Source organism: Callithrix jacchus, chromosome 8 (genome assembly GCF_049354715.1).
Source record: "Callithrix jacchus isolate 240 chromosome 8, calJac240_pri, whole genome shotgun sequence".
Lineage (NCBI taxonomy): Eukaryota > Metazoa > Chordata > Mammalia > Primates > Cebidae > Callithrix > Callithrix jacchus.
This window is the reverse complement of record NC_133509.1, coordinates 127,001,013-127,025,393: the sequence shown is the minus strand read 5'-3', so window position 1 is coordinate 127,025,393 and position 24,381 is coordinate 127,001,013. Positions and strand designations below refer to the sequence as shown.

The 24,381-nt window shown below is 38.4% G+C and overlaps 1 protein-coding gene across 8 annotated transcripts in view; it reads right to left on the bottom strand.

Annotated features, from left to right (window-relative positions):
• Positions 1-1,293: 1,293 nt before the first annotated feature.
• CPSF2 (cleavage and polyadenylation specific factor 2) overlaps positions 1,294-24,381 on the bottom strand; it is a 42,200-nt gene continuing 19,112 nt past the window's right edge. For all 8 annotated transcript variants that reach the window (XM_035261303.3, XM_078335639.1, XM_078335637.1 and 5 more), the window contains 7 exons: positions 12,582-12,682; positions 11,724-11,924; positions 9,271-9,423; positions 8,016-8,241; positions 6,632-6,931; positions 4,358-4,492; positions 1,294-3,950 (listed from right to left, as the gene is read on the bottom strand). In XM_035261303.3, the coding sequence (XP_035117194.1) occupies positions 3,858-3,950; positions 4,358-4,492; positions 6,632-6,931; positions 8,016-8,241; positions 9,271-9,423; positions 11,724-11,924; positions 12,582-12,682 (1,209 nt within the window). In that variant the 3' untranslated portion in view covers positions 1,294-3,857. The remainder of the gene's footprint in view (positions 3,951-4,357; positions 4,493-6,631; positions 6,932-8,015; positions 8,242-9,270; positions 9,424-11,723; positions 11,925-12,581; positions 12,683-24,381) is intronic.

Below are 24,381 nucleotides of genomic sequence, written 5' to 3'. Positions count from 1 at the left end.
CATTTTGGAAGAGCCTGGCAGCTCCTCAAAAGGTTAAGAATTACCACATGATCCAGCAATTCTATTCTTAGATATATACCCAAGAAAATTGAACACACGTTTGTACAAAAAAAAACTTGAACATGAATGGTCAGAGCAGCATTCTTCATAATAGCCAGAATTTGGAATCAACTCAAATGTACATCAATGGGTGAATGGATAAATAAAATATAATATATCCATTCAATGGAATGGAATAATATTCAGTCACAAAAAGGATACTGATACATGCTACAACATTGATACACTCTGAAAACATTATGCTAAGTGAAAGAAGTCAAACATAAAAGACCATATATTGTATTATTCAATTTGTATGAAATGTCCAGAAAATGCAAATTCAAGGAGACAGAAAGTAGATTAATGGTCACCAGGGGTGATAGGAAGGGGACATGAGGAGTGACCGCTAGTGGGCATGGTGTTTCTTTTTGGAATGATGAAAATGTTATGGGATTATATAGTGGTTAATAGTTGCACAACTTTGTAAATATACTAAAACCATTGAATTGCACACTTTAAAAGAGTGAATTTTATGGTATGTAAATTGTATCTCAATTTTTTTAAAAAGGCAAATGGCTCACCTTAAAAAACTGATTTCCTCACTTCTCTTTCAGGCCACCTAAGAGATTTCAAAAAATACAGAAATGTTTGCAATGATATTTGACATTTATAATCCTACTGCAACAAATACTATAATCAAATTTATTTTTAGCCAAATTATTTGCAGTTATCAGTTGATAGCCCAAATGTTATACCTATTCTTGCTTCTAAATAATAAAGATCTGAAAATTCCTCTGAGTTCATGATTTATCTCAGTCATTTTTTTTTTTTTTTTGAGACGAGTCTCACTCTGTCGCCCAGGCTGGAGTGCAATAGTGCAATCTTGGCTCACTGTAACCTCTGCCTCCCAGGTTGAGGTGGTTCTCTTGCCTCAGCCTCCCGAGTAGCTGGGACCACAGGCACCCACCACCACACCCAGCTAATTTTTCTATTTTTAGTAGAGATGGGGTTTCACTGGGTTGCCCAGGCTGGTCTCAAACACCCGACCTCAGATGATTCACCCGCTTCAGCCTCCCAAAGTGCTAGGATTACAGACATGAACCACCATGCCCAGCCTCAGTCATTTTTAAAATTTATATTTTTCTGAAGTAACTGAAGCCAAAACAAATTTTCGTTTGAGAAATTTTAGTAATGTTGTCATCTAGAAACAGGTAAAACTCATTGCTCTTGAAATGATTATTTAGCACAGCCATCTTAAAGTAGTACTTTAAAATTTAATTCTTCTTCCTAGGACAACAAAAAAGGCAAGAAACAATTTTTCAATATTGGTATTCATATAAGTATGTTCTCATGCTGCTATAAAGAACTGCCCAAGAGTGGGTAATTTATAAAGGAAAGAGGTTTAATTGACTCACAGTTCCACAGGGCTGGGGAGGCCTCATGAAACTTACAATCATGATGGAATGGGAAGCAAGCATGTCCTTCTTCAAATGGCAGCAGGAAGAAGTGCCAAGCAAAGGGGGGAAATACCCTTGTAAAACCATAAGATCTCATGAGGACTCACCATCACAAGAACAGCATGACGGTAACCGCCACCGTGATTAAATTACTGCCCACTGGGTCCCTCCCACAACATGTGGGGATTATGGAAACTATTAACACAATTCAATTTGGTGGGAACACAACCAAACCATATCAGTATTACAATATAATATGTAAACCAGATACTTTAAACCATAAAACAAATTCAGATTTCCTTTCCCTTGGAATAGAAACAGCACTATAGGGCTTAATCTATATAGTAATAAGAATTTAAGTGAAATATTTTCAAAGCACTAAAAAATATATATATACTCTTTATATTTGCCTTTTATAACATTGTTTTGTGTATCTGGTTTTCCATATCAAAAGTCTGTAAACTTTGCATTCACACTATAATCTATAATAGAAGCTTTGGAAGCATTTGAAACAGAATGACATTGTAATTCAAGTCTGATATTACTGGCTTGTTCTATATATAGTTAAATAAGAAGATTGAGTCTCCCAAAAATCCAAGAGTAGGCCAGGCATTGTGGCTCATGCCTGTAATCCCAGCACTTTGGAAGGCATAGGTGGGTGGATTGCTTGAGGTCAGAAGTTCGAGAACAGCCTGGCCAACATGGTGAAACCCTGTCTCTACTAAAAATACAAAAATTAGCCAGGTGTAGTGGTACACACCTGTAGTCCCAGCTAGTTGGGAGGTTGAGGTGGGATAATCACTTGAACCTTGGAGGCAGAGGTTACAGTGAGCCAAAATCTCACCACTACACTCCAGCCTGAGTGACTCTGTCTCAAAAAAAAAAACAAAAAAAAAAACTAAGGGTAAAGAGGAGGGCTTAACCATTTGAGAAATAAACATCAAGGTCTGCCATGATTAAGCTACTTTCTAAAAAAGCATCAGTGGATTATAATAGGGCAACATGGCTTTCACTGCTTAAATTCAATGAAAATTGCATATATTGTTTTTACTCTTGAACACAGTGGTTTATACTATATCAGAGTGGTTAATCACAAGAAAGACATGAACACAAAAAGGAAAACCTTTTCCAACTTCAGTATTATTTTAGTAGCAATGTATATAAAATCCAACCACTGCTTTGGTGACCTTAGGAGAGAGCAAGCCTAAGAGACAAAAACATTTACACCTTTTAATTAAATTATACCATCACCTCATAAAAGTGTGAGGTTCAACATTTGTTTTCTTAATAACAAAGCACTTGGCCGGGCACGGCGGCTTATGCTTGTAATCCTAGCTAGCACTCTGCGAGGCTGAGACAGAGAGATCACAAGGTCAGGAGTTCAAGACCAGTCTGGCCAAGACAGTGAAACCTCATCTCTACCAAAAATACAAAAATTACCTGGACGTGGTGGCAGGTTCCTGCAATCCCAGCTACTCAGGAGGCTGAGGCAGGAGAACTGCTTGAACCCAGGAGGCAAAGGTTGCAGTGAGCCGAGATAGTGCCACTGCACTACAGCCTGCGCAACAGAGCTAGGCTCTACCACAAAAACAAAAACAGAGCACTAAACAGTTTAATACAGAACCTAACTGATGGTTAAGATGTTTCTAAAATGTATGCAGAACTCTTAAGACGATACTGCACCAAGGAGTTCTTTTAAATTATGTATATTGAAATGATGGTGTTATACTTTAAATTAAAATGCAACAAAATCTTGATAAAACAAGACATAGGAGAAATAAAAATTGATTTCTAAATGAAATGTGTACTACCTTACCCTCGAGTGAATCACTGGGAAATACGAGTGGAAAACAGATATCCTGGCTGTGAAAACAATTGCATACTCAAATTGGAAGGAGTCATAACACATATTAAGCTTCAAAAAATTGCTTTAACAGTTTTCTTTTTTGGAGCATGTCTTTTCTAAATAATTCTCACTTATCTTTCCAGAAAATATAACAGTTTGTAAGAACCCATGCAAAAATGTTTCTCTAAGGCCATGAATTGGTTTGCTAAGTTGCATTGTTTTATTCAAGTAAAAAGCCCTTCCAGAACAAGGAGTATGCAAAGAAAACCAATCACCGTCAACTCTTGGGCCTCTATACCTGTTAGAACTCTACCACTTTGGAAGCCAAAAGATAGAATGCTCATGTGAGCATTTGCAAAATGTTCTCTATTTACATTTTTAAAAATCTAATACATGTAAGTTTTTCTGGCAGATTCTTTTCGTATGTTACAAAACAAAACATCAAAAGCTCAGAGTAAGATAAGAATCCTTTTTCCTTAGAAAGGTCAAGCAGATACTTCTTGACATCATGTCCTTTACACAATGGCATATTGTTCATATAAAAGGTCTCTTATCCTATAAAAGTCTTGACAAAGGCAGCCTTCTAATCCAATGCGTCCAGTTTCCGTCTAGAAAGCAAACAAAAAAACTTCTTTAGTACATTTTCTATTCATTAATATGCAGACACAGTAACTGAAATAATATGAAATAGATTACTTTATGATTGGTCAGGACATGGGTTTCTCTGATTCACAGCATATGGATATAATATTGAAGTCATGAATTTTACATAGACACATAAATGTCAGAGGATTCAAATAATTAAAATTTACACTGAAATTATGTATCATTTCTTCAAGAGTCTTTCATGAGCCTTCAAGTCAATAAGACTTTTGTAAACCTTTGAGGTCATCATCATGAATATAAATTACTGATCTTCAGTTTTGTGAAAATACCAATCAAGAATTACAGAATTTCAAAATGACAAAACATCAGAGGTATGTGTTCAATTCAGCCCTTATTGAAACACACTTACTCTACGGACTGCTACTTGATTGTTGCAAACAAGTACACCGCCTACAAATTCAGCTTGAATTCCCTCCCGTAAAAGAACTTGTTTGAAGTCTGACAGTCTTGGTTCATTCATAAAAACTGACTGATGTCCAGGAACCTTAGATAAGGACAAAGGGGAAAGAATAACTTCAAGTAAAACACCAGACACACAACTTACTGAATAAAGTAAAATATTACATAATCTCTAAGAGATTTTCTATTATTCCCTGAAGTCCTCTGACAGATCATTTCAAGACTATAAACCACATTCCAACTTGTTATTCCAAATTTTACCCCATTATTTAACATTACAAAGCCCTTCACATTTTCTGTTTCACAATCAGTTTTATTAGTCATACCTCATCATTACAGAGACATTGCGTAATGTTATGCTTCACTCACCCACTTGCCTAAGGGTGTCAACTAGAGTGCCATGGGCAGGACTGAATCAAAAATTCATTTTCTAGATTCCAGTTGTTGGCTTACTTCAAAGGCCAGTTCCTCCCTAATCCCATTTTCCCTGTCACTCCTCCCTCAGAGCAAACGCAATGGATGCCACAGGTTCTACAGTCAGCAAGGAAAGTGGTTATTGCCTAATGCTGCTGCTTTCTGCTTTGATAATACTTTGAAGAGCACTAACTTTAGCACAGAAGAAAAGAATATTCTAATTCCTCCTCCCAATTTTGAGCGTTATACTAGAAAGGAATCTAGCAACAGAGACTGTTTCTCTGTTCTGAATTTCATAGTAGGGCTAAAGACATAAACTGACATGCATGTAGGATTCATAGCTTTAATATTTTCCCAAGTTTAAATATCTAGAGCCTTTGCTAATTAACTAGGTATCTATCAATATTATGTAAATGCTAGACTAAATTATATCTAAACTTAATTAAAGATTTCTAACTATATCAAAACCAAAAGTTCTTTCAACTGAATGAACAACATTAAAAAATGGAGTGCAACAGTATGACTTTTGGCTGGATGCAGTGACTCATGCCTGTAATCCCAGCACTTTGGGAGGCTAAGGTAGGTGGATCACCTGAGTTCAAGACCAGCCTGACTAACATGGTGAAACTCCATCTACTAAAAATACAAAAACTAGCCAGGGATGGTGGCAGGTGCCTGTGATCCCAGCTACTCTGGAGGCTGAGGCAAGAGAATCACTTGAACCTGGAGGTAGAGGTTGCAGTGAGCCAAGATTGCGCCACTGCACTCCAGCCTGGGCAACAGAGCGAGGCTCCTTCTCAAAAAAACAAACAAACCAAATAGTATAACTTTCTTAGAAAATTATAAATCTCAGGTCGGGAGGGGTGGCTCATGCCTGTAATCCCAGCACTTTGGGAGGCCAAGGCGGGTAGATCACAAGGTCAGAAGTTTGAGACCAGTCTGACCAACATGGTGAAACCCTGTCTCTACTAAAAATACAAAAATTAGCCAGGTATGGTGGCGCATGCCTATAATCCCAGTTACTCAGGAGGCTGAGGCAGGAGAATTGCTTGAACCTGGGAGGCAGAGGTTGCGGTGAGCCAAGATCGTGCCACTGCACTCCAGCCTGGGCAACAAGAGTGAAACCCTGTCTCAAAAAAAAAGAAAAGAAAAGAAAACTATAAATCTCCTGATTGGAAGCAGGCAGGTGATCCTCACAATCATCAAACTTAATATTTAAAAATCTATACCAAAAAAACAAATCATGAAACAATTATGTACCTTAAAAGACTTGCTAAAGATATTTCATTCCTTAGCTATATAGAATTGACATATACACAAAGACATATACACAGAAACATGTCGTGAGTTCTTTTTAAAACTCCAAAATCAGTCTACATGTGAGACATATTTTATTTTCAAGACAGGGTCTTGCTCTATCATACAGGCTGGATGCAGTGGCACAATCATGGCTCACTGTCGTCCTCACTCCTGACATCAAGCAATCCTCCTGCCTCAGCCTACTTAGCTGAGACTAAGGCGCACTCTATCATGCCCGGCTAGGTTTCTGCCATATTTCGTAGAGACAGGGTGTCACTGTGTTAATCAGGCTGATCTAGAGCTCCTGGCCTCAAGCAATTCTCCCACCTCAGCCTCCCCAAAGTACTGGGATTAAAGGCGTGAATCACTGCTCCCAGCTGACATGTATTTTAAATGGTTAAAAATATATAGACGCACTTAGTTTTGGAGTAGGGGAAAAAACCCAAAAGATATGAAAACTTGAAGGATGACAAATTCAGGAAGAAATCAAAAAAGCACATGCTTTTTTTACCTCATGAGGTGGCAAGGGTTCCAAAGTAGGAATGATCTCACTTTCTTCACCTGTTTCTTTTTCATCATCTCCGAACAGACTTTTCATGGCCTTTTGTTGCGCTATAACGCTGGCATCTGAGGGAGCATCCACTTGCATTTCTGAGTCTTCTCCATCATCCTTTAGTTCTCCTTCTTCTAAAATAACCCCTGTGTCCACTTTGGAAACTCTCATATCTAAGACACCATCTATCCAAGCCAATTCAGCATCTTTTGCCTTACAAAACTGAAGAGAGCTGACAAGTGAGTCTTTTAATCTCACCTAGATATGCAAAGGAGGGGGAGAGAAATAAAACCCACAGAATACAGATTAACAAATTAAATAAAACCTATTATCACATTCTAACTCTGGTAACATACTAAAATTGGAAAATCTTTCACTCATCTGAGCCTCACAATGACCTGCAATGACCTCATTACCTGTAGATCACTGGGCCCCAGTCTACTTTCCAAAAGAGAGATACTTAACCCTGACTACACAATGAAATCACAGGGCAATTAAAACATCTAAATCAGGACCTCTAACATAACTGGTAAGATTAAGACCAGAGCACTGAGTTCCTCTGACTCTCTGACTCTCACAAAGCTCTCCAGATGATTCTCACGTGCAGTCAAGGTTGAGACCCACTGATCGGTCCCATCCTCTAGTACTTGGCATACCTCAGGAGTTACTGAACTGCTTGTCCTTTCCTGAATATACCATACTGTTTCACATCTCCATATTCTTGGAATGTTGCTTCCTCTTACTCTGCCCAGAATAAATTTCCTGTCTGGTATGTTCGCACCCATTTCTTCCAGATATAGACATTACTCCGGCCTTAAACTGACACCAGCTACCCATTATCAGACAGAGTTCATTTCTGTACTGTGCTAGTCCTGTATTTGGTATCCATCTCCATTTGTTCCAATTAGGAGTAGAACCCTGATATCTGGGAATTTTTCTAAAACTTTTGAATTCTTTTATTTTCCTCACCTTTGTACTTTTGCAAATATGGTTCCTTCTGCCTAGAATATTCTTCCCTGCCTTTCTTACTCTATCTGTTCTGGCAACCCATCAAAACATCACATAGAATTAGTTATCACTTTCTGCAGGAAACCCTTTCTAAACCTCTAAATGTGGGTGGTTTCCCCTCTTGGTACTCTTATAGTATCCTATACTTCCTATCTCAGCGGCACAACAACGTGATAAATGGTATTTCCTTGTTCTAAGCCCCTTACCCTATCAAGTCTGAGGGCAGGAGACCATCCATGTCTGTCTCACACATCTCTGTATTTCTAATGTATCTGTCATAACCTGCAACAAAAAGTACTTATTTCTACTCAGTGGCAACTCCTGGCATGTTTACCTGGTAGATGTGAGTTTCACTAGTGGCATCAACTGTTTCATGTAGCTTTGGCATGTACACTTTAATATCTTTCCCACCAAAGGCACGGCAGCACTCTGCCAGATCTTGACTGGCCTCTGGTGGGCCATGGACGATGATCAACTGTCGTGGCTTCATCTGATTTATGATTTTTTTAATGGAATCCCCATCAGAGCGTCCTTCATAGTCTATGTAGGTAACACGGGCTCTGTAATTAAATATGATTATTCAGTATTACCTTTCTCATAATTCTAAAAAAGATGGCTTTTACCATGTATACAATATATAAAACTAGGATTTGAGAAATACACATTATATTATCTGTATTATTATTTTTATTTATTTTTTCTAAGATGGAGTCTCACTCTTTTGTCCAGACTAGAGTGCAGTGGCATGATCTTGGCTCACTGCAACTTCTACCTGCTGGGTTCAAGCAATTCTCCTGCCTTGGCCTCCCAAGTAACTGGGATTATGGGCGTGCTCCACCATGCTGGGATCATTTTGAATTTTTAGCAGAAACGGAGTTTCACCATGTTGACCAGGCTGGTCTCAAACTCCTGATCTCAAGTGATCCACCTACCTTGGCCTAACAAAGTGCTGGGATTATAGGTGTGAGCCACCTCTCCCGGACCTATCTGTATTATTTAGACCTTATCCACACTCAAAAATATATACTAAATGATATTACTGGACAAATAAAACACTTTGTTCTCTGATGATTTAAAAAAGATTCCAAAATGATCATTTGCTGGTAATATTTAACTAAGTAGAAGGGGGGAAAAAAGGTTTCTTAACTACTTCAGATCACAACAGTATTTTCTAGACATCTGGGTACTAGAGATGTTTAAGTCAAGGAGTATATTTTATGAGACAAGCAATTACTCAGAAAAATTAAATTGTGAGTTACATACACTATTCCCTTTCACCTGCTTACAGACTAAACAGGCCAGAAATAATATTTCCTCATATAAATGTACAACTTAATGGTAGAATTTAAGCACCCCATCCCCAGCATCACCAATTCAATTCCTCTGGCATTCACATACCATTAATGAAGAAAAAATACCATGCCACCATACTTCACAAGTCTCTTCATACAAAAAGAAATGAAATTTTAAAAGCACAAACTTACTAAAGAATATTCAGAAATTTTGCTTGAAATAACGTAAATTACATAATTCAATTGCTTGAAATTTTATCTTATAATCTATTTTCAAAATGTCACAAAACCACTTACTTTATTTCAATAGACTCTGTTGTAGAAATACATTTAGTAGGAACATCAGATAAATCCTGATCCATGGGTTCATCTCCATTTGTCAAACCAGATTCTAATTTGCTTTTTTCTTCTTCAGTAGCTTGAAGCTCTGGCACCAAGAAATCCTCTGGTCTAAAAAACATGTCTCTAATTAGAAGTAGTAAAAACCAAGCTAATACTACATAACATATATAACTAACTAGTAGGTGGCATAATTTTTGGAGTCCTCACATATCTCAAGATTTAAATATACATTTGATCCAAAGCCGATGCTATTTCATAATATCAATTACCAGATGACTGTATGTATTACTTTTTCATAACCATGTACAAGTGTTCTTTAAAACACATTGTGTGGGCTAGTGAAAGGCACTAGCCCACACAATGGGCAGGTCATTAGATGCTCTTAGTGGCTATCCCAAGTACTGTTGCAATCTGGTCCTGCTTTTTTTTTTAAAAGAGGCAGGGTCTCACAATGTTACCCGGGTTTGTAGTCTCGAAGTCCTGGTATCAAGCAATCCTCCTACCTTGGCCTCCCAAATAGCTGGGACTACAGGCACAAGCCACTGCAACCAGCCCTGTATACTTTTCAATTAATTTTCTTGATTTCTGTGGTTTCCTTTGCCAATTCCCAATACTTGTAAATCTTAGAACTCCTCTTAGGTCCTTAAGGCCCCATTATTTCCTCTCTATCCAAAGAAAGTGGATACCTCTCCATTTCCACATTATCAAGAAAACCAAGACAAAATCATTAGCTTCCACATAAGCCTTCATCTTGATTTCAATGTACTATTAACACATCTATCTTCCCATTTTTACTTCCAATGAGAGTGTTCTACTTTTTAATATAACCACACTTTAACATCCTTTAGCCTCTTGTAATTGTCTTTGTCCCACCCACAAATCCACTCACACATTCCTCTCTGAAAATTCCAGCCTCTATTTCCCAAGACCCAGATTGGAGTCCAGTATCTCCATGTGTAATCCACATAATAACAAGAGCAGTGGCAACCACTTAAAGCACATTTACCATGAGCCAGGTTCTAGGCTAAGTACCATATAAACATGACCTCATTTAATTCTCATCCCCATTTTTTTAGCTAAGGGAATTGAAGCTAAAGATTACTGTCCATATGTTAAACAGACTGGCCACTTGTTAAGTGAAATGGTAAGCAAGCCCAATCAATGTTGTTATGTTTCCTCCCTATCGTTTAAGGGCCAAATAGACAGTGGATTTTTCTTTTTTTTTTGTTTTTAAGAGACAGGGTCTCACTCTGTCACCCAGGCTCTACAGTACAGTGGCACAATCATAGGTCACTGCAGCCTCAAACTCCTGGGCTCAAGTGATACTCCCATCTCAGCATCCCAAAGCAATGGTTTACAGGTGTGAGCCACCACGCTTGGCTGGAAATTTCCTAATTAAACCCAATAATGACCTAAATCCACTATATGCTCAAGAGGGCATTATAGGCATACAAACAAAATACAAGAGAGGGACCTGATTGTGTTGGAAGACAGGAAAAGTTTCTAGTAGTTTCTGAGGCCAAATTCAGCACCTGGAAATCTGGGATGGAAGGTGAAACAGGGCTGAAGAAAAAACATGTGCAAAGACATGACATAAAAAAACCAAGCACAAGGAAAAAAAGAAACCAAGCAGAAGGAAACAGAGAAGGCTGATACCACCAGAGAGGAAACACACACTGAAACACACAGAAACATGATGGAAAAGTAGGGAGGAATCAGATAGTGAAAGACACTGCATTATACAATTTACATTTACCAGGGAAATAAGATTCCTGAAAGACTTTTTTTTACCCAGGATGGTAGAGTTTTCAAATTTGCAATGACAACATGTGATTTCAGTTGTTTTTCTAATGCTAAGTATAGATTTTGTAGATTTTCCATGGTTCCACTCATGCTATCTCATATTTCTCTTAATCTCAAAAAACCTGTATAATATTTAAGACATAAGCCATTGGTAATGTGATCACCAGCCACCCAAAGTTCTTTTACTTTTTTGAAGATAGAGATGGGGGTCTCACTATATTGCCAACTCCTAAGCTCAAGTGATCCTCCCATCTTGGCCTTCCAAAGTGTTAGGATCACAGGTGTGAGCCACCACTTAAACAGTGCCAAAGTTCTTCCTATCCTACATCTTCCTCTCTTTTTAAGTGGGGAAAAAAAGTCTTGATCATGTTTTTAAACTTTTAGCACAACTAAGTAATAACACTGCCAGTTTTCTCTTAATATTCTCTAGATGTTCCTCAGCATCTCTATTTTCATGTTTAAAACTACAAGTCTTCTGTGTCTTCAGGCTGAAGTACTCAGAAATTAACCAAGTACACATGACTAGAAAGATCAAATCCACTGAAGGGAAATAACACCGTTAATAACTCCAATTTGTAAGAGAAAAGTTTGTTTTGCTCACATACTTGATAATCTCTCCATATTCATCCCATTTAATTCTTTCTTCTGGGGCAGGAAACATAGGATAAGACTTTTTTGCCTGTTTGAAAAAACTTCCTTTACGACTGCCTTCACCTTTCATCATCAAGTCATGCTTCGTCTTATGAGCTGATGGCTGGTCAATATCTTCCTCAATGTCACTCTCATCACTGGAATCTATATCTGCCCTAGGAGGATTTTAGGATAGATCAAGGTCATAAAGTTTCAAAGGTATTTTAAGTTAATATGTATAAATTTATTACTGAATCAATACTAAAATTAAATATTAACTCAAATAATATACAGTTACGTCAGTCAACAACAATGGGCCACACATACAACAGTGGTCTATAAGATTACTGTACCTTTTCTATGCTTAGATACATTTAGATACACAAATACTTAACACTGTGTTACAATGGCCTACAGTATTCAGTACAGTAACATGCTGTACAGGTTTGTAGCCTAGGAACAATGGGCCATATCATATACCCTGGATACATAGTAGGCTATACCATCAAGGTTTGTGTAAACACACATCCTAATGTTCACACAATGACTAAATCCCCTAACGACACTTTTCTCAGAACATATCCCCATCGTTAAGTGACACATGACCGAAATAACATTCAATATTATTGGACTGACATTTTATAAAGCATAACAAATAAATGTATAAAAATATTAGCACTGACAGGATCTGGTATTCCAGCCATTTGAAAGATGCCTGTAACAAAATTAAGTCTTATGAAGATTTAAAAAATATTTTCATGAAACATTTAAGTCAAAGACACATTATTCTCAAATTGCATCCATAGACTTATAATCGTCTGAAAATGACTCACTCTTTTGACTGCTCAAGCTTTTTAGCAGCTTCTTTCTTTAGTTTCTCTTTTTCCAAGTATTCCTCAAGTTCTTTCCCTTCAAGCTTCACACGTTTCCTCAGCTAAAGAAAAATAATAGACAAAAGGAAATGTTAATATTAGGGTTAAAACAGTGGCCATCATCTTTAAACTGATTTTCTTCTGAAATTAATCAAATTTCTATTACATGCGATTATAGGTCCTATTTAGATTAGTATTAAAATTGAGCTGTCACACATCATCTAGGATGGGTTTGATTTAAATCAAACTGGTTGGCCAGGCACAGTAGCTCTTACCTATTATATAATCCTAGCACTTTGTGAGGCCAAGGTGGGAGGACTCCTTGAGGTCAGGAGTTCAAGACCAGCCTGGGCAACACAGGTTGACTCTGTCTCTATGAATAATTTAAAAATTAGCTGGGAGGCTGGGCACAGTGGCTCACACTTACAATCCTAGCATTTTGCAAGGCAGGAAGATCACCTGAGTTTGAGATTAGCCTGGTCAATACAGTAAGACTTCATCTCCACAACAAGAAAAAAAAAAAAAGGCCTGGCATGGTGTCATGCATCTGTAGTCCCAGCTACTCAGGTGGCTAAAGTGGGAGGATCACTTGAGCCTGGGAGGTCAAGGCTGCAGGCCACTGCACTCCAGCCTGGGTGACAAAGTGAGACCCTGTCTCAGAAAAAAAAAAAAAAAAAAAAAAAAAGCCACGAGTAGTAGGTAGCACACACCTATAGTCCCAGCTACTCAGGAGGCTGAGTCTGAGGATCACTTGAGTCTGACAGAACAAGACATCAAACTGGTTAAAAATCACCAATCAGGAAAAGAAAATAAAGATACATGTTTTTATAATTTGGAGTAGTGAGGCCCAAAAGCCATGATGGGAAAGATAAATAAATGCAGCACATGAATAAGGAAAATCTCCCTTTGACATTTTAAATCCATTAAATAAGAAACTGAAAAGAAAACAAAAAAACTAAGAAAAATATTTTCAGCACTATACCAACAGAAACTATTTTTTCCTAAGAGCTCTTCTAAATTAGTTAAGAAAAAGATAATCAACATATGAAAAAATACAAAATACTTAAAAAGGCAATTTACAAAATAAGAAAGACAAATAACTACTGGCCATGAAAAGATACTTAATTTTACTAATTTTCAAAAAGTACAAAATATTAAAAACGTAATTGTTTTAATCTATGAGATTGGCAATGACATACATGGGGAAAGAGTAACTTCCTCCACTGTCTGTGGGAAAATTAGTGCAACTATGTTAAAAGGCAATTTGCTAACATCTAAAAATAAAAATTTTCTTGTCATTTGACACAGTATTTCTACTTCTAGGAATTTATCCTACTGAAACAATCATAAATGTGTAAAAAAAGTGCAATAGTACATTGCAGCAATGTTTATAATAGTAAAAAAACTGGATAAAACTTTAAAATCCATCCAAATGGAATGATTAAATCAGTAGTTCTCATATATTTATCTCAGGACTGCCTTAGACTCCTAAAAATTAGAGAGCCCCAAAGAGCTTTTTGTTTTTGTGGGTTATATTTATCAATGTTTACCTTATTAGAAATTAAAACTAAGCAATTTAAAAATATTTATCTATTCATTAAAAAATAACAAAACTGGCTGGGCGCAGTGGCTCAAGCCTGTAATCCTAGCACTTTGGGAGGCCGAAGTGGATGGATCACCTGAAGTCAGGAGTTCGAGACCAGCCTGGCCAATAAGTGAAACCCTGTCTCTACTAAAAATACAAAAAGTACCCAGGCATGGTGGCACGTGCCCATAATCCCAGCTACTCAGGAAGCTGAGGCAGGAGAATCGCTGAAACCCAGGAGGCAGAGGCTGCAGTGAGATTGCACCATTGCACTCCAGCCTGAGCAACAGAATGAGACTCCGTCTCAAAAAATATATAAAAATAAATAAATAATACAAATAAAACCACATGGCAACATTAACAGATTCTTACAAAAAAAAAAAAAATTACATTTTCCAAAGCAAAAAAAAGACAGTAAGAATGGCATTAGTTTATTTTTTGGAGACAGGGTCTTGCTCCATTGCTCAAGCTGGAGTGCAGTGGTGCAATCATAGCTCTCTGCAGCTCAATCTTCCAGGCTCAAGCAATCCTCCCACCTCACCCTTCTGAGTAGTTGGGACTACTACAAGCACCCACCACCACACCCAGCTAATTTTTTTTTTTTGGGTAGAGATGGGGGTCTTGCCATATTGTCCCAGCTGGTCTCAAACTCCTGGGGTCAAGCAATCTGCCCTCCTCAGCCTCCCAAAGTGCTGAGATTACAGTCATGAGCCATTGCACCTGGCCTATAGAATTATTTTATATTTTTGCAAATCTCTTTAATGTCTAGCTGAACCAAAGACAGCTGGATTCTCACATTTGCTTCTCCATTCACTCTCTTGCAATATGTTGTTTTGTTTAAAGTATACGAAAAAAATTCAGGCTTACGGACATGTATAGTTGGAAAGGGAAAAATATGTAATTAGTCCTTTCATGAATATCATTTTTTGATACTACATTAAAACTCAGAAAGTGGTTGTTTCTTAAAGATTAGTTTTAATGTAGAATCTGAAACCATACTGATAGACTTTTTGTACTCCGTTATGTTAGATTTTTTTTTATGTATCTTCCATTTTGTGGGGTTTTTTTTTTTTTTTTGAGACAGGGTCTCGCTTCTGTTGCCTATGATGAGTACAGTCATGTGACCACTGCTCACTGTAGCCTTGAACTCCCAGGTTAAGCAACCTTCCCACCTCCCAGCCTCTTGAATAGCTGGGACCACAGATGTGCACCACCATACCCAGTTAATCTTTTATTTTTTGTAGAGACAAGGTCTTGCTATGTTATCCAGACTACTCTTGAACTCCTGGACTCCAGCCATCCTCCTGCCTCAGCCTCCCACAGTTCTCAGATTACAGGAGTGAGCCACTGTGCCAACCCTGTCTCTTAAACTTTGAATGGATCTTTTAATTTGTGTATTATTTTGTAATATAATTAACTGGTTATTTGGAAAATACTAGTTCACCAAGTTATCCAGATCCTACAAACATTGATAATATTTTTAAAATCACGTTTACAAACCACCAATCTTATCAAAAGTCTTTTCAAAAGTCTTTTCAGTTTAAATTGTCAATGTCAGTGCTGGGTATAAGTTTTCCAAAATTCTAATTTTCATTTGAAAGTTAGAATTTTATCAGATTTAAGCCAACAAATGCTGTCAATTGTTTTCTTTAGAGTGACAGGCTTTATTAATTTTCAGGAAAATGTCTGCCAAACACCCAAATCTGAATAACCCTGTCATTATTTCTTTCTTTTTTTTTTTTTTTTTAATGAATGAGAGGTTCTTATGTTGCCCAGGTTGGCCTTGAACTCACAGCCTCACCTCCTCAAGCGCCAGGACAACTGGCCCAAGCCACCACGGCTCCCAACCCTGCCATTATTTCACATAAAAATGGTGTTCCAAGGGCCGGGCGCAGTGGCTCACGCTTGTAATCCCAGCACTTTGGGAGGCCGAGGCGGGTGGATCATGAGGTCAAGAGATCGAGACCATCCTGGTCAACATGGTGAAACCCGGTCTCTACAAAAAATAAAAAAATTAGCTGGGCATGGCGGCGCGTGCCTGTAATCCCAGCTACTCAGGAGGCTGAGGCAGGAGGATTGCCTGAACCCAGGAGGTGGAGGTTGCAGTGAGCCGAGATCATGCCATTGCACTCCAGCCTGGGTAACAAGAGCGAAACTCCGTCTCAAAAAAAAGAAAAAAGAAAAATGGTGTTCCAGACTGGGCACAGTGGCTTATGCCTGTAATTCTAGCACCTTGAAAGCAGGAGGTGAGAGGATTGCTTGAGGCCAGTTCATGAGCACTATAGGCAACATAGCAAGACCCAGTCTCTACAAAAAAGAATTAAGAATTAGCCAAATGTGGTGAAACACACCCGTGGTCCCGCTGATAGGAAGGCTGAGGCAAAAGGGACACTTGAACCCACAAGTTCAAGGATGTAGTGAGATATGATTGTGCCCCTGCACTCCAACTTGGGCAACAGAGACCCAAACTCAAAAAAAAAAAAAAAAAAATAGGTGTTCCCAGAAAAAAAGTGGCTAGTTTAACTCACGACTCAAATAAACATACAAGTGTTTTTCTTGGAAACAGCTATTATGCTTTAGTACACAACACAAGTTCTTTATTAATACTTCCCATCTTACAACCCAAATTATTTTTTAAAATCTTTTACTAAAAGAACTTAGTAACTTTTACTACTCCCTCAAGGAAATTTTTTTTTCTTTTTTGTAGAGACAGGGTCTTGCTATGTTGCCCAGACTGGTCTCAGACTCCTAGCCTCAACCAACCCCTTCCACCTCAGCCTCCCAAAGTGCTGGGATTACAAGCATAATCTAGTACGTCTGGTCCCTCAAAGATATTCTCTTTAAAATGTCTTTTGTTTAATACACATTTATACTTTGTAGAGACAGAGTCTTGCCATGTTGCCCAGGCTGGTCTCAAACTCCTGGCCTCAAGTGATCCTCCCACCTCAGAGTCCCACAGTATTGGGACTACAGGCGCATGCCACCATGCCCAGCTAGTTTTTGTATTTTTAGTAGAGACAGGGTTTCACCATGTTGGCCAAGATGGTCTTGATCTCTTGACCTCATGATCCGCCCGCCTCGGCCTCCCTAAGTGCTGGGATTAGAGGGGTGAGCCACCATGCCCGGTCTCTCAAGGATATTCTTAAGTGAAAGTACTATTTTTTTTTTTTAATGACAAATGTATGGTGGTGAAAACTGCAGTGACTACTAGTGGAGCTTCAGGCCAAGGTGAAAGCACTTTATGCACCACTGATCTTACTCCTCAGTATAAACATAGGCACAGTGACAAGGCAAATATCACCTGACCAGTATTACCAAAAATATTTTGGCCTTGTGGACTCCCTGAAAGGGTCTCAGGGACTCCCATGGGTCGTTAAACCACACTTTTGAGAACCGCTAGATTAAATAATCACAGTACACATATACAATGTACTATCATAAAATTACTAAGAAGCATTCATTTATTTATTCAAAAACATTTAAACGTTTCTAACACACTGGGTACTATGAAAGGTAGACCTATATCTTCTTACATTTTTCAAGAAGGACTCAAGTGAAAATACAAGTCTTAAGAATATGTGGAATATGTGATAATTTGGTTCCATCTCTCTCTTTTTTTTTTTTTTTTTTTTTTTTTTTTTTTTGAGATGAGGTTTTGCTATGTTGCCCAGGCTGGCTTCAAACTCCTGGGCTCAAGCAATCCTCTTGCCTCAATAGCTGGGACTATAGCCACATGCCACCATACCTTGCTCGCAGCTTTTTTCAAAAACAAAAATAAAAACCAGATATTAGTATATCAATAAGAAAAAAAAAACAGAATATATATGCTTCAAAAAATGTCAACAGTCATAACAATTAATTGCAGTATGTAGTCGTGACCTGGACAAAAAAGGTAAGGGTAATTATAAAGGATATTGTGGTAATCGGTAAAAGGTGAATGTTGAAGGGGGTCAGTGGGTAAAATGGTAGTATGGTGTTTATTTCCTGATTTCAATGGATGTAAAATGGTTTTGCTGGAGATTGCCCTTGTTTTTAGGTAACACACATTGGCAATGTTTAGAGGTAATGATGAAATATTTGAATTTTTTCTTCAAATGATTCAGAAAAAATAATATTGTGTCTATAGGTATAAGTGAAAAGCAAATCCATTAAAATGGTGACAACTGGGGAATCTGAGTATAATATATTTGTAGCGTTCCTGTTAAGTTTGAATTTTTTTCAAAATTGAAAGTAATGAAGAAAGGGGAATCTCTCTGAAACTATTCTGGTTCAGGGGCTGCCCAGTGGGGTAAGAGAAGGGGAGACAAGTAAAAACAAAAAAATCAAGCCAAAATCAGATGATTTTCATGTAGAAAATAAATAGGTGATTTACATGTTTAAGGCCAGGAGCAGTGGCTCACACCTATAATCCCAGCACTTTGGGAGGCCAAGGTGGGAAAACTGTTTGAGGCCAGTAGTTCAAGACCAGCCTTGGCAACACAGCAAGATCCCATCTCTATAATTTTTTTTTTTTGAGACGGAGTTTCGCTCTTGTTACCCAGGCTGGAGTGCAATGGTGCGATCTCGGCTCACCGCAACCTCCGCCTCCTGGGTTCAGGCAATTCTCCTGTCTCAGCCTCCTGAGTAGCTGGGATTACAGGCATGCGCCACCATGCCCAACTAATTTTTTGTATTTTTAGTAGAGACGGGGTTTCACCATGTTGACCAGGATGGTCTCGATCTCTTGACCTCGTATAATTTTTTTTTAATTAGCTGGGCATAGTGGCACGTGCCCGTAGTGCTAACTACCTGGGAAGCTAAAGCAGGAGGAGCACTTGAGTCCAGGAGTTCAAGACTGCAGTGAGCTATTATCATGCAACTGCACTCCAGCCTGGATAACAGGGCATGACATGACCCTGTCTCAAAAAAAAAAAAAGTTAAAAAAAAAAAATACATGTTTATATCCGGCATCCCACATTTGCCTACTATATTCTTTGAAAATAAGTTTTATTTAGAAAATAGTGGGTTTTTTTGCAGTCAGCAACGTATTTATCTCTGATTTAGTTTGTGCCTGTTGCTATAATACATTTTGCTCTCCATCTTATTTTTCATTTAAAATATGTAAGATTAATAACTTATTCAGAAACAGATTTCTAGAATAACCAACTCTAAAATCTATTTCTTCCTACTCCTTCACCATATTACCTCCAACTTACTCCTTTTTCTAATCCAAAACTACTTTGACCTATTAATCCTTATTCATTTATCATTTTTCCTTTCTAAATAAGACTTGATTTAGAAGGGCATCAGACACAGATGAAAAAATACCAAACTTAGTAAACTTTTCTTGTCTAACACAATCAGAAATCTGGTTTATTCCATATTCACTTTTTTGATCATCCATGAATGAAACCAATACACTCATTGAGGGCTTCCAATATGTCAAGCACTGTTCTTCTGGGTGCTAGGGATACCAAAAAACAAGGCCTTTTTCTCATGGAATTTCTCATCATATTGCAGTTGATGGTGGGAAGAGGAAGACAACAAACAAGGAATACATCAGGTGGTGATGAGTGCTGGAAAGAATAATTAAAGTAAGGCGATGGGCAGCTAAACCAGGCAGGTATTTTAAATCTGTAGTCAGAGACCTACCTGAGGGAGTAGGCCTCAGGTTTAACCTGAGACCTGAATGACCAGGAGCCAGCCACATGCAAAGCCAGGAAAGAACACTATAGGCAGAAGAACAGCTAGTGCAAAGATCCTGATGCCCTGTAGGGCATAGAGAAAGTAGAATGAGCTAAGGTCAAAAGGTAGGTGGTGATCAGATCATGTGGGATCTCAAAAGCCTGGTAAGTAGCATGGATTTTATTCAAAGAGAAGAAGAAAGGCTTTGGATCCATTTAAGCAACTGAATGACATGAAATGATGAATGTTTAAAAGATCTCTGGGAGTTGCTATCCAATAGGTAGAGTTTCAGTTTTGCTACATGAAAAAGTTTTAGAGATCTGTCATACAACAATGTACATATAGTTAACACTACTATACTGTAATGGTTAAGATAGTGAACTGCATGTGTTTTTTTGTCTGCTTTTGTGGGACACAGTCTCTCTCTGTCACCCAGGCTGGAGTGCAGTGGCACCATCCAGGCTCACTGCAACCTCCACTTCCCAGATTCAAGAGATTCTCCTGCCTCTGCCTCCCAAGTAGCTGGGATTACAGGTGCACACCACCACACCTGGCTATGTATGGGGTTTTCACCACCAAAAAAAAAAAAAAAAAAAAGATCTCTTCATTTGCTGTGAGAAGAGGAGATTAAGGGAGTAAAAAAGTAAAAACATATTAGCTTAGGAAACATAATGTGACTCAATCTCTACAAGAAATTTTAAAATTAGCTGGCCATGGTAGTGTGCGCCTGTAGTGCCTGCTCAGGAGCTGAGGTGGAAGGACAGTTTGAGCCTGGGTGGGCAAAGCCACAGTGAGCCATGATCACGCCACTGCACTCCAGCCTGGGTGACAGAGTGAGACCCTGTCTCAAAAAATAAACAAACAAAAAATGCAGAAATAGAAAAGCCAGTTAGGAAACTACTGCACAAGTCCAGGCAAGTCCATTTAGCACAGGCTAGGATAACCATGGTGGAGAGAGAAGAGCTGACAAATTTAGAATATGTCTGGAAGATTTGCTCACAGATTGTGAAGTTTAAAGAAAAATGAAAAAATGAGTTGTAATAACCTGTGTATTACAAGTCAAGACAGTATTTTCCCTTTCAGGGGAGGGAAGGAGGGTCAGAGAGGGGTTTGTGGGGTGCTGGTGATATTCTATTTCTTTATCATTTCTATTTTTTATCTTAGTTGGCTCTGCCCAACATGCTATAGAAATATTCTATTTCTTAATCAGGGTACAGGCTAGACAGGTATATTCAATTTGTGAAAATTCATCACGCTATACACTTAACATACATTTCAGTATATATTACACTTCAGTGAACATTTTATAAACTTCCAGATTTTTGGCTTGAATATGTGGGAAGTGCTGCATTCTGTAAGACGGAAGAACAGTATTGGGAGTAGGAAAAGAGTAAAAATTATTTCAGATGTATCAAGTAGAGGGAAAAACTGATAGATAACGAAGACAGGTGGGATAACTGCAAAATAAATATCACTAAGAAAGTGAGCAAGAAAAGGTCCCTGGGCATCAGCATTGGTTATTAAAAAGATCAGAAACTTAACAGTCGATGTTTTGGCTGTTTCTCATTTCCTCAGCATGCTTCTGAACATCATTTCCTACGGTTTTCCAAACTTAAATCATTTTTCTTTTACTAATTCCTCAAACGGTTTATTAGACCTAACTGAATATCTAGTAATTAAAATTTTCAAATTCAGTATTTCATGTCTGATGAAATCGTTTAAAGTACTTGAGTTCTTTTAACTTTGTATTTCTAAGCTACTAAATAACCCCAAAGACACCATTTTACTTTCCTATACTTGCTCAAAATTTTTGCTCAACAATTCTGTAATCACAGTACATGTATCTCAGATTTTAGATACTGATATTACACTTTTCTTAAGTATAGTTAAGAAAAGTGGTACAGATAACCCTACCACATAGCTTTTAATGAACTAAACCTTCCTTAAAAATGATTGCTAAGGGCCAGGTGTGGTGGTTCATGCATTTTGTATAATCCCAGCATTTTGTAAGGTGGAATGGGGTGGGGGTGGGGGTGGGGACAGCTTGAGCCTAAGAGTTTGAGATTACAGTGAGCTATGATGGCATCACTGCACTCTAGCCTGGGTGACAGAGTAAGAATCTGTCCCTAATTAAATAATTAAATGAGTGCTACAGCTGGGGACGGTGGCTTACATCTGTAATCCCAGCCCTTTGGGAGGTCAAGGTGGGTGGATCACTTGAAGTCAGAAGTTCAAGGCCAGCCTGGCTGAAATGATGAAAACCCTGTCTCTACTAAGAAAAAAAAAAATCAGAAATTAGATGGGCATCATGGCAGGCACCTGTAATCCCAGCTACTCGGGAGGATGAGGCAGGAGAATTGCTTGAACCCTAGAGATGGAGGCTGCAGTGTGAACCAAGATCGGGCCATTGCACTCCAGCCTGGGCAACAGAGTGAGACTCTGTCTCAAAAAAAAAAAAAAGTGCTACGAAAACAAAATGAGAAGCAGCTTTATGATACTGCTTTATGTTAAAGGTTTAGTCACCTTCATGTTAAGGTTTAGTCACCCAAATCTTCGCCCAACTCTGGCAGTTATTAACCATCCTATTATATCAATTGCTACAAACTTTAATGATATACTAGTTTTAAAAAATTGATAGATTTGATGGGCTGGTTATTAAGCAAATGATCTTTGGGTATATTGGTCATTGAGCTAATTGTCTTGTTCCTATAACAGGAGATAAGGCAGCAAATGCAGATGCAGAATCAAGTTAGTAAACTTAGTGGTGGAAAGATAAAGGAATTCCTGACTCACTGCTTCAACTTCTATGTTAAGTTTGAGACAAGATCATGTGCTATAAGTGAAGGCTAAGAACGAGCTGTGGGATGTTTGAGAAGAAACAAGATATAAAATTGCCTTACCATGAGAAAGGGAACATTCTACTGAATGCTGAGCACTGGTGTAGGGTCTCCTTTTGAGATGTGAAGTCATGAATGTGAGAACAGATCTGTATGTACCATAGTGTTTAACTTCAGTAACGTAAAGCTGCTAAGTACAGGCACAAACCAAGCAAATGGTTTAACTAAGGTCAAAGCCTTTCCAGATGACTAAAATAAAAGTGTAAGAGAGTTAAAGGTATTTGGAAAATTATGATTAATTATGGACTACTGACTTTAAGGCTGGAAGGATGATGGACAGTAAAAGGTGAGGTTCATGAACTGAAAGTCCCAATGGAAGCAAAAAGTTGTTGTCATGGGAATAACAGAAAAAGTCAACTGTAAATTCAGAATGGGATGCTCAAGGTGGAGATCTGGAGACTGTTTAGCCATAAGAAGGTTTCAGGTATAACCACAGGAGCAGACAACTTGATAGCAGGAATGAGGTAAGATGAAGGAAAAGATTAAGAAATAGGGTGTCAAGTAACTGAGAATTGGACAGATTGTACACATGAATGCTAAAGTCAATGAGAATGAAGTCCTGAATACCAGTCAACAGGAATACTCTCAGGCAGGGTTAAATGTCACCAATGAGTAACAGAATGACCAAGAGATCATTAAATGTCAGAAACAAGGAGGGGGCCAGCATATCAGCAGGTCTGAAGGCAAAAACTAAAAATGGAAGACAAATAGCTAGGAAGCCGTAATACAGAACAAGGAAGACATGTACTTCACTCAAAGTACATGAAACATAGAAAGAGTACTTACTTCAGGAAGCTACAGGATAAAGAATATCTTTAGGAAACAGTCTGATTTAAATTAAGCAAGAGACAGGAAAGAAACCTTTCAGAGATTGAGAAAACATTGTATATGCTTACCCTCTGGGTAAACTGGAGGGTACCAAGGAAGAGTTTAAGAATGAGAGCTTCTTTTGAGACCACTCACGGCAACATAAAACAACGTCTCTATACAAAAAATATGAAATCCCATCTCTACTAAAAATACAAAAATTAGTCAGGCATGGTGGCACGTGCCTGTAGTCCCAGGAGGCTGAGGCAGGAGAATTGCTTGAACTCGGAAGGTTGAGGCTAGAGAATCACTTGAACCCGAGGACAGAGGCTGTATTGAGCCGAGATCACACCACTGCACTCCAGCCTGGCGACAGAGCAAGACTCCAACTCAAAAAAAAAATTGCCAGACATGGTGGCACATGTCTGTAGTCCCATCTACTTGGGAGGCTGAGGGAGGAGGATCCTTTAAGCCCAGAAGTTTGAGGCTGCATGGATCTATGATAGCACCACTGCACTGTAGACTAGGTAACAAAGCAAGACCCCATCTCAAAAAAGAAGAATGAGAATCTCCAGTTAAGGAGCTCTAAAATTTGTGCTATTAAAGGCTCTCTTCTACAGTAATTTTTTTTTTTTAGAGATAGGGTGGTGGGTCTTGCCATGTTGCCCAGGCTGACCTCAAATCCCTGGGCACAAGTGATCCTTCCAACTCAGCCTCCTGAGTAGTTGGTACTACAGCACACACCACCACTCCTGGCTCTCAAGAGTAATTCTGATAAAAATCCTAAAACAACTTCAAGTTTTATTTT